This window comes from Centrocercus urophasianus, unplaced genomic scaffold, assembly GCF_019232065.1.
Source record: "Centrocercus urophasianus isolate 14NV4802_14NV808 unplaced genomic scaffold, USGS_Curo_1.0 seq_28, whole genome shotgun sequence".
Taxonomy (NCBI): domain Eukaryota; kingdom Metazoa; phylum Chordata; class Aves; order Galliformes; family Phasianidae; genus Centrocercus; species Centrocercus urophasianus.
Window position 1 is genome coordinate 12,396,472 of NW_024884844.1, and position 13,472 is coordinate 12,409,943.

The 13,472-nt window shown below is 45.2% G+C and overlaps 1 protein-coding gene across 1 annotated transcript in view; it reads left to right on the plus strand.

Annotated features, from left to right (window-relative positions):
- Positions 1-1,644: 1,644 nt before the first annotated feature.
- Positions 1,645-13,472, plus strand: part of ACVR2A (activin A receptor type 2A) — a 55,228-nt gene continuing 43,400 nt past the window's right edge. The window contains exon 1 of the mRNA XM_042827452.1: positions 1,645-2,716. Within this exon, the coding sequence (XP_042683386.1) occupies positions 2,662-2,716 (55 nt within the window). The 5' untranslated portion in view covers positions 1,645-2,661. The remainder of the gene's footprint in view (positions 2,717-13,472) is intronic.

The following is a 13,472-nucleotide window of genomic DNA, read 5'->3' on the forward strand; positions in this document are numbered from 1 at the left end:
TCTGTCAAACTGATGCTGCAGGCAAAAAAACCCACCCATGCTTAAGAATAATGAGCAACTTGAGAAATCTCGAGGCACCTCCTTCCTTACTATGAAATTCATGCAAATGCTACACAGGTGACATATTTGTGCTATTTTATATATATATATATATATATATATATAAACACACATACAATAGCAATATTTTTAGCTGCAATTTCCTGCTCATGTGGCAACACGACAAGCATTCTGAAGAAGCTGAGCAAAGTGAAAACACAACCTGCAGAACAGGTCACGTTTAAATATTCTGCTATTGAAGAATATTACAAACTACAGATTAAGTAGGAGTGTTGTAATACGTTAATTAATGCTTGTAAATCATCCTGAAACGCTTGGATAAAAAAATAGCCTAAAAAGTGTTGCCACATGTCCTGATGCTTTTAGATGGGCACAATCCCATACAGGATGTTTTACTTTGGGGAGTTTCAAATCAAAAACGTCATTGGAGGATGAACTTTGCGTTGGTGTTTGAATATGACAAAGAAACAGGGATAAATGAGTTCTAATCAAGGACTCCAGCAGTAGTCTGTAGGGTCTGCATATCTTATATAGGACATGCATATAGTGCAAGTGCTTGTGGTAGGACAGTGGGTCTAAAACTGCAAGGCTCCATTGGTGCAAGGATTAGGGGAGCTCACACAGCTCGGCGGTGATACTCACAGAAGGGTGAAAAAGGCTTCTACGATCCTCAAGTCCAACATCCCACCGTGCTCACATCCCTCAGTGCCACATCCACGGCTCTGGGACACCCCAGGGACGGCGACCTCACCCCACGGCAGCTGTGCCACTGCCCGACTGCTCTTTGGAGGAGGAATTGCTCCTCATATCCACCCTGAACCTCCTCTAGCGCAACCGGAGGCCATTACTCAGCCCTGACTTGGTTTGCAAACGGCTCAAACGCAGCTTCCAGTTTAGCACCGCCTAAAAACAAGTCAGTTAACACGGCCGGCGAAGCAGTTTTTGAGAACTCGGTGCTTCTTGCTACCGAAATACAGAAAAGGAGGGACTCCCACCAGACTCGTGAAAGAGAACAGCCCTCCTGAAGGCTGTAACTCACCGAAGGGGTTTATTTACCTCTTTGGACTCTCGCTGAGGCGCGAGAGCATCTGCAAGCACGAGGCACGCCGCGGGACACGCCTTGACCACGCACCCGCTTACAGAGCTCCTCGTAAGAAACAAAATCAGCCCCTCGCGCCTATCGGCCAGCCAACACAACCGGGCTGAAGGGCGGCTCGCTGCACAGATAAGGGATGCGACAGCCCCGCGAGGCTCGGAGGCAACGCCGAGAGAGAAGGCGCGGCGCGAGGACCGCACCCTGAGGCGGGAAGGCGGGGTGCGCGCGCGCAGCCCGCTCGCGTGCCGCCTCACCCATGCGCGCGCACACGCGGGCAGGTAGGGGAGGGGGGAGCGCGCTCCGCCCCGCTCGGGGTGGGTCGGTAAGGGGGCGGGGCCGAGCGGCGCTCAGCCGTGCTGTGAGTGGGCGGCGCGGCCGTCAATCCGGGGCGGCGCGCGCTCGCACGGCGTCGCGCGACGGGCTGCCGTGATTGTGGCGGTGGGAAAGGAGGGGAGAGGTGGGGGAGGGGGAGGAGGAGAGGAAACAAAAACAATCGCCCGGGCGCCGCCATCTTGGGTCCGTTCTCCACGCCACACAAGTGAATGGGTAGATATGAAATTACCACAGGGGAGCAGCGGCAGCAGCAGGGTACGGAGGGTCGTTCCGAGCTGCCGGTTGGACTCGGGAGACATTAGAGACGGCTCCAAGCACCACCACCACCACCGCCTCTGGGCAGAAAGCGGGTTCGGCCTTTTCTCTTCGGCAACCTTTAAACTGCACTCGTGGAGGGACAAAGTTGGCGTCCGCCGCTCTGCCTCCGCCGCCGGGGAGACGGGAGAGCTGGGCGTGAGGCGGGCTGAGCGCTAAGGGCTGCGAGCCGGGCAGCGCCGCGAGGGGAGCGGCGGAGGAGGAGGAGGAGAAGGAAGAGGAGGAAGGCTCCTGCTTCTCAGCCCCTAGAGCTGCCGCGGGAAGCCGGCCTCGCGATTGTTTTTTCCTCTTAATATTATTATTATTTTTTTTTTTTTTTTACTTTCAATTGAGCCTCGAGGGAGCGGGGCGGGGTGGCACGGAACCGTGGTAGAAGGGAATCGTAAAACGGCGTTGTCAGAGCGGAGCGCTCAGCCCGCCGCCGCACGGACTGACGGAGCGCTGCCATGGAGCCGCCGAGCCGCGCGGAGCACAGCGCTGCTTAACGGGAGGCGGGAGCTGCGCGTGGCAGAGCCGGAGCTGCGCTCACACGTTGCTTCGTGCCCGCCGGCTCCTCCGTTGACTTCGTCTGCCTTCGTTTCCCTTTGGATTCGTAGCGTACTTTCATGAATTCAATCCCGTGAGTTTGTACGGAAGCCGAATGACGCGTGTGTTTTGAAACGCTGCTCGGATTCTCGCTCGGTCGGTCTCCAGGCGAGCCCGATTTTACTGTTTGGTGAACACTATCTCCGGAGAAGTTGCTATAGATTGCTTTATAACGGTTCTGCAAGAAGGGGGGAGGGGGGGGGATTTTCCGGCTTGCAGGACCAAGAAACTGGATACTAAAAGTCACTTAAATGTTCTAACAGCGTTGGAAAATGGGAGCTGCTACGAAGTTAGCGTTCGCTGTTTTTCTCATCTCGTGTTCTTCAGGTGAGTGCATGTTTTTGTTACTATGGGTCAGCTGTTGGAAGGCCGAGGTGATTGCATCGGCAGTAAAAGTCATTTCTTCAAGTGAGGTTTAGGTTGGATATTAGGGGGAAGTTTTTCACACAGAGGGTGGTGAGGCACTGTTACAGGTTGCCCAAGGAGGCTGTGGATGCCCCATTCCTGCAGGCATTCAAGGCCAGGCTGGATGTGGCCCTGGGCAGCCTGGGCTGCTCGTTGGTGACCTGCACACAGCAGGGGATTCAAGCTATGTGATCATCGTGGTCCTTTTCAACCCAGGCCATTCTGTGAGTCTGTGAAATGATAAACGTTTGGGGACAGCACTGAAGGATCGCTGTTTTCGCTATGATCCCCAGTGCATGAACCTTTAGGTGCTTGCAGTGCTCAGACTGCTGATGTCGGTCCAACCCGGGGCTGTGCCCACCTTTAGGCACCTGACGGGGCAGTTCCCGGCCTCGTGTTTGCTCCAGCGTAATTACCAAGCTGAAATATTCCGAACTTAATTCAGAGCTCTTGCTCTGGAGCGTCCAGTGGTGGATGGCAACCTTCGTTAATGCTTCATTAGTTCGGAATAATCGCTGTTGTGAAAGCATTAGCTCATCCCGCACTGATAGCGAGTGAGCACATACGGATGCGTGCACCGAAACAGCCTGGAAAGACAGACTTTCGATTTCTGAGCAGTGATTTGTAACACTTTTTGTTTTGCTGTTCAGTGTTTCACTTTCTTAGCACCTGAAACCCAGCTTTCATGCTGCGGCTCTCAGTCCTGAGAGACAAGCGTGGCGTGAGAGCCTCCATCCTTTGGGTTGGGAGGGAAATGGTTATGTAGCAACCAGTGGCTGGAGAGCTGCTGCTACAGCCCTGCTCTCAGCTCCACCAGCTGCACCTGAAACCTGCAGAGCTGTGTAACACTCAGTGTGTGGTTCGTGTGGCAAGCCTGACCCTTTCTGTTCACGTGCTGAATGTGTGTGCGGTCCTCTGCCTGTGCTTACATCCACTTTTTGGCTATCTTCTGTGCAGTGCAGAGGCACACTTGTTGATCAGCCTGAAGGCCGGCAGGCTTTCTGTGGGACTGCTCCAGGGCAGTAATGAGATCTGTAGAGCGATGGCTTTTAAAATTTCAGCTTTATGATGTGCAGGATTTTGCTGAACAGCACATTTTCTTGTGGTTAGTAAATGGATAGTCTAGTCTTGTGTCTGTAGTGTTATTGATCAATTCCGTGTGGGCTAAATGTGCTGTGAAATGGCGATCGCTGCCAGAGAGAAACTAAAAAAACCCTTTCTGTTTTAACCAGAGAAATAGCAGAGCAGGTTAAGGGGAGATGGGAGTTGATTTTTGTTGGTTTTTTTTCCCTTCAGATTAGAGTACCCCATTTGTTCTATTGCGAAACAGCACACGATTTCTTCCAGTGATTTTTGTCTTACCTTAGAAGGTGTCTTTCATCTTTCCCTAATACCTTCTCTTTGAGGAACTCGCATAACGACATTCCTCTTAATTCAGGAATATCTTCTGCCGGGAAACTTTTCCATCCCGCTGTCAGTTCCTGAAGACGCGGTGCCATCTGTTCCTCATGTCTGTCTCTCCCCTCCACGTCCTTCTATTGGGCTCCTTTTGCTTGGAGCACAGAACAGTGGTCTTGTTAACGTTACCTATCGGTTCATTAAAAAGGGCTGTTAAGTAGCAGAACCTGTCCCGTATTCTACATTTCTTGCTCACGTTGGTCCTGGTGAAGCTAAGTGAATGTTTGTGCTGCCTGTAGAGGTAGGACTAGTCTTTGATAAACGAACAGAAAAACTGGCTGTGATTCGGACGGCAGTTCTCGTATTAAGGGCATTGTTTTGGTGCTTATTCCAGTATTCCACATGAAGTATTCCGGTATTTAACACACATTAAACTGTTTCCTGCGCTAATGCTAGGAATACTGGAGTTTTTGCAGACCTGGTATGGGTATGAAAACGAATAGATTCGCAGTAAGCTTTTGTTTTTACACTCAGAATCATCAGATTATGTAAGCATTCAGCACGAAGTACAGCACTTCGATGAGCGGTGTTGCTTCTGATCGCTGGCACTCGCTCAGGTTCAGACTCCTGTCGATCAAGCAACATGGTCAGAAGAATGAGTTCCCTTTACAGTTTTCTAACTGGGGATGAAAAAAGAGAAGCTTCCCGCAGTTGTTTCTTTAAGAACGTTGGCAGTGGCTGAAGAAGTCCAGGAGTTCAGGTGTAAAGGTGTCTCCTTCCACTCGCTCCAACTGCTCTGCTTGGTGCATGTGGGGTGTTGAGTTTCACGTTTATTTATTTGCAGTGTCCTTTGTGCAGCTATTTTCCAAAGTTGCTTACGTGGCCCATTAAAGCTATTGTTCTTTAACTAGGTGAAAATGGTTTGTTCTGTGGCATGGGTGTGGAAGTGGGCTTCAGTCTGAAGGCGTTTTATTTAACGATCTGCTGTACAGAATGCTGGAAGTTTACTTCAGGTGTCTAGCAATCTCCAGTGAGTTAAATCTAATAGTCTTTGCTAAGAACGTGGAAATATTACCACTTTTTGACTGCGGTATTTAAATAGGGGTATCTGCATTAAGGTACTGGGCTTCATAGCAGCGTAGATAGCTGGATAAAAGTGGGTATAGATTTGCACCCATTTACACTCATCCAAGAGAATGAGTTGAACGTGTAGGAGCTAAACTTGAAAGTGCCCCTTGGTGTCACGTTTAAGTTCCCTGAGCACTTTCCTCTCTGATACCCTACGTATGCTTGATTTTTAGCCTGAATAAAGAGCCAAGGATCCTGAAATAATAATAAAATTCCTATGAACAGTGGAATACGCTTACAGCCTCACACGAGCAGAGGCGCTGGAAGCAAGCTTAATAAAGAAAAGTGAATAAAACAACACGTTCATCAAGGAACACTGCTCTTCAGATGCTATCTCTGTTCTCCCCACCCCCAAGGAAGTGTTTCTGTGTCCTTCCCTTCGTCATTACCGAGTTACTCATTATGAACTTTCAGGAATCGAGTGTACGCCTTCACAGCTCGCTGTGCTGCTTCCGAGCACACAGCCCGTGCAGCTGGGAATGTTGAGAGATGTTGAAGCAGTGGCTTCTCTTTAAGCAAAGCCTTCTATTGCGGAAGCTGCAGCTTTTAATTCCTACTGGTATCTCCCAAACGATCGTTTCCTCCGAGTTATCCGTTCTTTCTCTGTACCTGGGAAATTGTCAGCAAAGTAGTTCTCCAGCTTCAAGTTTCTTGCAGGGCACCAGACGTGAATTTGTTGCACAGTTCATGCTACAAATCACTTGAACAAAAGAAAGCACATCAGGAAGGTTCACATCCTGCCTTTTTTTCCCACTAATGCCGGATCATTCTTAAGCCATTCAGGTAGTCTTGAATAATTTAGCCAGAAGAAATGATTCAAAGATGCCTCTGCAGGTATTTTCACTGCCTGGGGAATGTCTTGATTTTTTTTTTTAATATTTACTCTTTCTGTCTCACACCAGCTGTTATTAGGAGAATTTATTTTCTTCAAACACTTAGGTAACAATATTGAAGCCAGAGATGCTGCTGCAGATTCAGAAGCTGAATATCTAGGTATTCTGGAGGAATTGAGGAGTGAGAGATGGGACCTTCCTGCAGTTTGTTTTTTCTGTTGAGACTTTTGTTTTTTTCACCATCCTTTCATTGCTCATTTAACTGCACTTGAAAATGCTGCCAGAAGCCTGTTTGTGAAATTCTCTGCAGCCTGTCCATGAGTGTGGTCGAGCTCTAATTGCTTAATTGCACAGGTAGAGAAATAAAGCACTTCAGACTCAGTACTTATGAAAAGCAGGATTTTACCTTACATATGTTATTTTGGGGGAGTAAGTGTGTTATTGGGAGATACCAGCAGTCCTGATAGTGCAGTTCGGAGCAGGACTTAAAATCTGCTTTTTTACCAGCATTGATCCACCCACCTATGTGTGAATGAAGGGGGGGCCGGGGGCCCCCAAGCAGGGGCTTCTGTGTGAGGGAAAAGCTCTTGTGTTGCATGGAATGCAAGGAAGTAATTGCTGCTCTTGTGAATAATAGTTTTCATCTGGTTTGAATGGACTGTATTTGAATGACTCTTCTTTTTTCTCCACCTTGCTGGAATTTGGCAGCAAAAGCATTTCGGTGAGGGGATCTGCCAGTTTGCAAATGAGAATATAGAAAAACACCTTTTAACTCGAGATGTTTGGTTTTACAAAGGAGAGAAATAACAGCCACTCCAAGGGTTTTCATTCGTAGCTGTTCTACCTTCTGCAGCCTTTGCGTTTTATGCTCCTGGTTTTGGCAGGGCTTCAATTCCCATAGCTTATTTCTCCTTAAAGTTGGAATTCAGCTCTCTCACAGATCATCATTATAATTTTGTACTTCTGATCTCAGTATCTTAAAAGATAGTGTTAACATTTTCCTTGTGCACCAAGAAATGAGATGGATGCAGCATGCAGAAGCAAGGCTTTAGCAGAGCTGTGATTTAGAGACATGCCAAGTCCACAGTATTTATCCTTGGAAATCGTTTAGAGAATAGCTGCTATGACACAGGCTGTGCAAAGATAGAGGCTGACAAGGAACTTGATTGCAGAAGAGATTTCTTGGTGAAGGGGATGCGTTTCCACCGCTTAATTAACAGAAAGCAGATTAATGCAAATGTCTGCTTTAGCTGGTTGGTGGAATGCATGGTCTGTTAGCTGTCTGATGTTCCTAAAAATGAGAACTCTAAAAAGATCAAGAAAATTACAAATTTTACAGCCAAGTTCTTGTGTGATTAAATCTTAATGTGTTTTTGTTGCCTTGGTGCCTGAAATTCAGCACATCTTATTTCCTGTTATTTCCATATGGAAATTGAAGTGTTTCTGAATGCCAGTGACTTCATGTGGCATCTCTCCTCTTCTCTCCTCTGCGATGTCTGCGTGGCGGCGGTGGGTTTTTCTTAGAAACAGTTTGCAACTGCGGTGCCACAGAGACTGAATATTTACTGCCACGTTGTTTACAGCCGTGTCTGTGTGGCTGAGGCTCCCAAACATATTCTAGATGCACCAAATGCTTGAATAATTGGAGGGAAGAGAGCAGAGAAGAGTTGATCTGCTGCACTGATTGCTGTGAAGGCATGGTTCCTTAATAATTCCACAGTGAAAGAGCTCCTCATGAGGAGAAAATCAAGAAAGTTGATCTTTCTGCATTTGCTGGTTGGAGCTGTAATAACTGGAAGGGGAAAAAAAAAAAAACAATTCACTTACTAACTGGAGGCATAAATCTTTGGTTATGTGGTTAAGAGGTACTTGAAAAGCACTTGGAAATGTGAGAGGCACCTGTGGGAAGTCTTCCTATTGCTGCAGCCAGGAGCAGTTTGAGGTAACCCGGTATTGTTAATGGGGTGGGATCTGCAGAGGTTGAGTGTTGCAGGCATGATGTACTCCTCGGTGCACTCCTCTGGGTAGGTCTGCCACAGAAAGCTGAATTGCATTACAGAGCTTGGGGAAAGCATGCATGCTCTATTTTTTTTCTCTTTATTACCTTCTATTCCACTCTTCTCCTAAATTAATCCCCATTTTCAGACTCTCAGGCAAAGAAGGATGAGCAGAGTGGTAGCCTTTGACTCTGCCTTTGGGTGGTCGTTTAGTGAGCTGTGCTGTCACTGCTTTCAGGTAGAAACTGTCATGGAGAGAAGGAGCAAGTGGCGTAATTACAGTTGTGTTGGTGCCAGGAGAGGTCTGAGTGGCAGCTGTGTAACCTGAAATCTTGGTGACTTCATGAAGTAGCAGAGTAAGAACAGGAATGCTACGTATGTTGACAACTGTTTTGTTGATTTTCAGGGTGAGTGAAGTATTGCTGAGTTCTAAGAACTTCCTTGTAAAAACAGTGCATTCTGCTGGTATATCTGGTTAAATTGGTGCAAGGTAATCAGTTTCAGTCAGGATGCAGAGTCAGTCCAAAACTGTAATAATTAATCTCAGTGCTATCTACTGCAAAGACTTGCTCACAACTATTAAACTTCACCAACTTGGCCTTCACATGATGCTGAGTACCTTTAGTTGAAAAGAAGACTGCACGCTGTTGAAGTAACTGAAGTAGCTGAATGCCACCTTGTTTTAAGGTGTCATTTCTGTTTTTAATCTCAGGGGTTCGTATGAAGCTGTAATGAGGTGGTAATTCAATTCAAAAAGCTGAAACCGTAATGCAGTTGTGAAAAGAAACCCCCATGTAGTCTTAATTGTGATGGACATGTTAAAAAAAAATCCAAAATACAGCATTTTGGCTTCCAGGCATTTTATTGCACAGGGGAGCACTGTCTGTAGGGAGTGAATTCAGCTGACTGAAGGGCACCATAGATGGGAAGGATCAGTGTTTTATGTATGCTAGATGTTAACTGAAGTTATTCAGGAGACTATTTCTTGTTGTTCTGTTTCCCTGTCTTTGAGATAGTCATCAGCTGAGCTGAAATTAAGAAAATGGACATTGTATTTTGCATTACAAAGGGGAGGTATTGCTCCCTAATCTAGTTTGGTTGTGTGCCCACACGAGGCTGTTTCACTGCTGAGAAAGATGTCACAGTCTCTATAAGGATGACAGAAAATGACTTGCACTGTACTGTTTTAATTCTTAACTGAGGTGCAGCTAGAAGCAAACACCTGAAAAGTTATGTAATGCATCCAGTTCCATTTAAACTCTTCATTTTCAGAGAATGTCTGTATAATTTTTTAAATGGAAATAGGAGTTTGCATTGCTGATCTTTTTTTTTTTTCTTTGAAACTCAAGTGAAGTAGTTTCTTGTGACAGATTTTGAGTTGGATGGGTACAGCTCTCCCTTTTAGAAATGGAGCAGGGGAGAGGTGGTCAAAACAGTTAGGGGTATCGTTTCTGTGTTTTCTCCAAGTTGCCATAGTCTTGCAGTTGACTTGTTAGTGTTATGCTTTCAATACAATTTCATACTAAAGGTGAATGGAAGGGGTAGCTTCCTGCTTGAAGTGACTTTGCAAACTCATAGGAGCACGGCTTAATTTTTGCTCTCCTCAGGAGATCATCATCTGCTCAGAGCACTGCAGTGTCCACCACGCCTCCAGGTTCTTGTCAGCCCAGCAGTGCCTGCTTGTGATGCTGCAGAGGCTGCCCTGTCCCAGGGCTCAGGCTTTTGTCCTTGCATTTCATGACGCTCCTGCTGCTCTGCCTCCGTCCTGAGTGACATCCTGAGCACCCCAGCTCTGGTGGTGTCTGCAGCCATGGTGATGTGCTTTGCACCTCCTCATGCAGCCACTGATAAAGGCCTCAAGCAGGGTGGGTGCTGGGGGTGCTTAAGGACTGCACGTCCCACTCAGGATGCTATCTGGGTGCTATTCTGAGCACATGCTGGCTGTATCTTGACCTTTATTATCTCCTGAAGCTGATTTTTAACTTCATTTCAGCAGTTTCCTTCCTTTTTGGAGGCTTACTGGTGATTAGGAGTTTGTTTTGTAGGTGAAGCTGCAATAGCATGACCCGAGGTCTTTCAGGTCCAGAGTTCTTAACTCATCTAGTTACACCAATCTCAAGCCTTTAAATACTGCCTAAATGACCATAGTGTTCTTTATTCAGCCAGTTGTATTTAGTGCTAGATTTCAGCATCAGTGTATAAGTTGAAATGTCATCTTTTTTATATAAGCTGTTTTAAAAAATAATCATTTTAACATGAAAAACTTTCTTTCTAGGAATTCTGGGAAAGATCCACATCAACAGGGAAGTGGTTTAATTTTGCTGTTCCATTATGTTGTTAAGTGTGTGAGACCAAATTAAACTTTTGCAGCAAGTGTTAATTTTAGAAATCTTTGGTAGTGTTTGTCAGTAGATGGTACAGCGAGTTCTCTCCATCTCATAGCAATTACAGGAGGGAGAAGTTTTCTTTAAATATTGTAATGTTTCAGAGTTGGAAAAAAAATGAAGGCCGTGAAAGTTGCTGTAGTTGTAAATTGCAATCAGTTGTGTACTGTTATTAAAAACAAACTAATTACCTGTTTTTCACTTGCTCTTAAAGCTATTTTAGATGTAGTGCGGTCAAAACCCCTGTTTAAGTATTGGTGTTTTTTTTTTAATGTTGTTCTGTTTTAACTTTAATGTGAGAGTCTGTTTGGTGAATTATCCCTAGGTATAATTCTGCTGTTCTGTGTTCAAGCCTGTCACAGAAGTTGCCTTAAAGGGCCTCAAAAAATATTATGGTTTGATTTCTTCATCTGTGGCTTATACAAGGCGGAGGAAGAAAAAAGGATCCCATCCTGACCTTGCCATGTAGAGCAGCACACATCAGTAGTGATATCTTAATGAGTTGGCATGCACTAAGATTTGAACCAATGATTAATTTGCAAGGTGACTATTTAAAACCACAAGCTGTTTGCTCACCACCATTCCCTCCACTGCCCCTTTCGTCAGTGAAACAACCAGTCCAGACTCAGTAGCGAGCAGTGGCTTCCTGAAACCCCTTCTACCAGAAAGAACCCTCAATGGTTTGCTGACATTCACCTGCAAAATGATCCTGAATCACATCCTATCAGGTCAGAGACTTTCCATGGAGCCACAGGTGCTCAGGGCTCACTTCTTCCAGGGGAAATGTGTGGGTCCCACTCCAAAGCTCTCGATGCCTTAATACACTGATGTATTTTCTCTGTGGTTTAAAAGCATTCTGATGGATGGCAATTAAAATTTATTTGAGCAGTTTTGGATATTTTTTTTTTTGTTTTGTTTAATCACAATGGAGAAATTGTACTTTTGACAGGTTGAACTTAAATCCCCTTTTCGTTACCCTCATGAGATGTATAATTATTCCCAGCAAATATTAAATTTTAAACCCAACTTAACTTTTTAAATAGAATTGTTGAGATGGTTCAGAACGCAGTTGAATGCTGTTTGGATCCATGGTGACAAATGCTCAAGAGCCCTTGAGGAAGGCATTTGTCCTTGGCCTTGTCCTGCTGTGTCCCAGCGAAGTGTGTGAGGGCAGAAACTTCAGTTCTAACCCAGCATCCTTCACATAGCCACTGGGCTTCTGAGGGTGTCTGCACAGAGACTGTGAATTATATAATTTGCAAGACAGTTTAAAACATCTGAAATCCATAATCCTGCTCTTCAAATGAGGAACAGTTATGTTCAGGAGAATCACCTATGGCATTTCCAAGGGAGAACCATCTTCTAACAGCCTGTCATGAGGATTCAGTTATAAAGCAGGTTCAGATTGTGTTCTTGTTCTTTTAATCATGGTGAGCCTAAAGAGTGCTGAGAATGTACCAAAAGTGATAAATCATGGTATTGGTATTACTCTAGGGATGGTGAGAACAAACATGGAATAATTCTTGGATTTTCTGCAATTGTTGATGAGGAAATTTTAGGATTTGGTAGAACATCTGAGCGCCTTGGGAAGAGAGAAGGAGACCTGATGCAGTGTGTGAGTTTGTTCAGCTGATGATTGATGGACGGCTTGTAGAACCTCGCTTTGCCAAAATATTTCTTTTGAAATATGGTAATCCCAGAAGTTTTCCTTCTCCATTATTATGACTGTGTTGGTGTTGGAAGCTTTTTCATTCGCATCAAAGACAAGGGATGGTATCTGTGCAGAAAACAGATTTGTATTTTTCACTTCATCATGATTGTCCTGGTCAGAGTGCGAGGTTTCTGTCGACGAGTCATGTGTGTCAGCTCAGGCTGTTAAAATCCTGTGTGCACACTGGTAGCAGTCTGTAGTATGTCAGAGAAGAGGCCAAATTGCCACTTCTTGTTACAAGAGTAAAAACTTGTGTTTGAAATTCTCTTTTATGGACTTTCAGGATGTTTCTTTGCTGACATTCTGTGCCTCGGTTGGTCGTCTGATCTGCAAGCTCTTCTCGCTTTTTGCTCGTAGCCGAAGTGAGTTTAGCGCTTGGCGGAGAGAAGCTTGTTTGCAACCTCAGTGCTTGTTTAAGAAAGCCGTTATTCAGGCATGGCCTGGCACACTCACCATGCAGCAAACTGTAGGCTTTGATAGAGCTCTTGAAATGTCACTCATAAACTGCAAGCTCTTTATTGCAGATAACATCTTGATGTCAGACATTGCGTGGCCGTGTCACCTTGAGGTGGGACATTCAAGGAGAAAAAGTCATTTTGAAACAGAAGTTCAGTAATGGGATAAAGTTTCAAAAGTAAGCCAACAGAGTGGATGCTTTTTAATTGCTCCTACGGTCGTTCAGCCAGCTTCATAAAACAGCTAATTAGTTTTACTTGTCCAAAAGGCTTATTTTGGTTGCTCTGGCTGCTGGTGCTGACAGCCAGTATCGCTTACTGCAGCCAGTCAGAGTAATTTGGCCTTCTTTCATCTAAGTCAGTTTTTTTTTTTCCTCCTTCTGCAAAATCCCTGGTTCTCTGTATGGTAAAAAGTTACATTTGATGAGTAGTTTTAAGTCTTTTCTTTACTCAGGCATCTTTGAAGTGTCATTATTTAATTTCTATTGTATGGCACTTTAAAATTACATTTCTAGCTTTAAGCTAACTTCTCTATTTGACACGGCATCAAGACTACAAATTATACATAATGAAAAACTGTTACATCATAAGTACTTTCAGTGTTGGTGTCTTGTAGTACTGTCAGCTTTGATTTATGTAGAACACAGAAGAAAAATTGACTGAAAGACTGAAAGGGTGACAGTTCCCTCCTCTGTGTCCTCTCCCTCACCCACATAGCTGCTTTTTGGTGAATTACGCTTCACTCTTGGTTCTGCCCTCTCACACCAGCTCT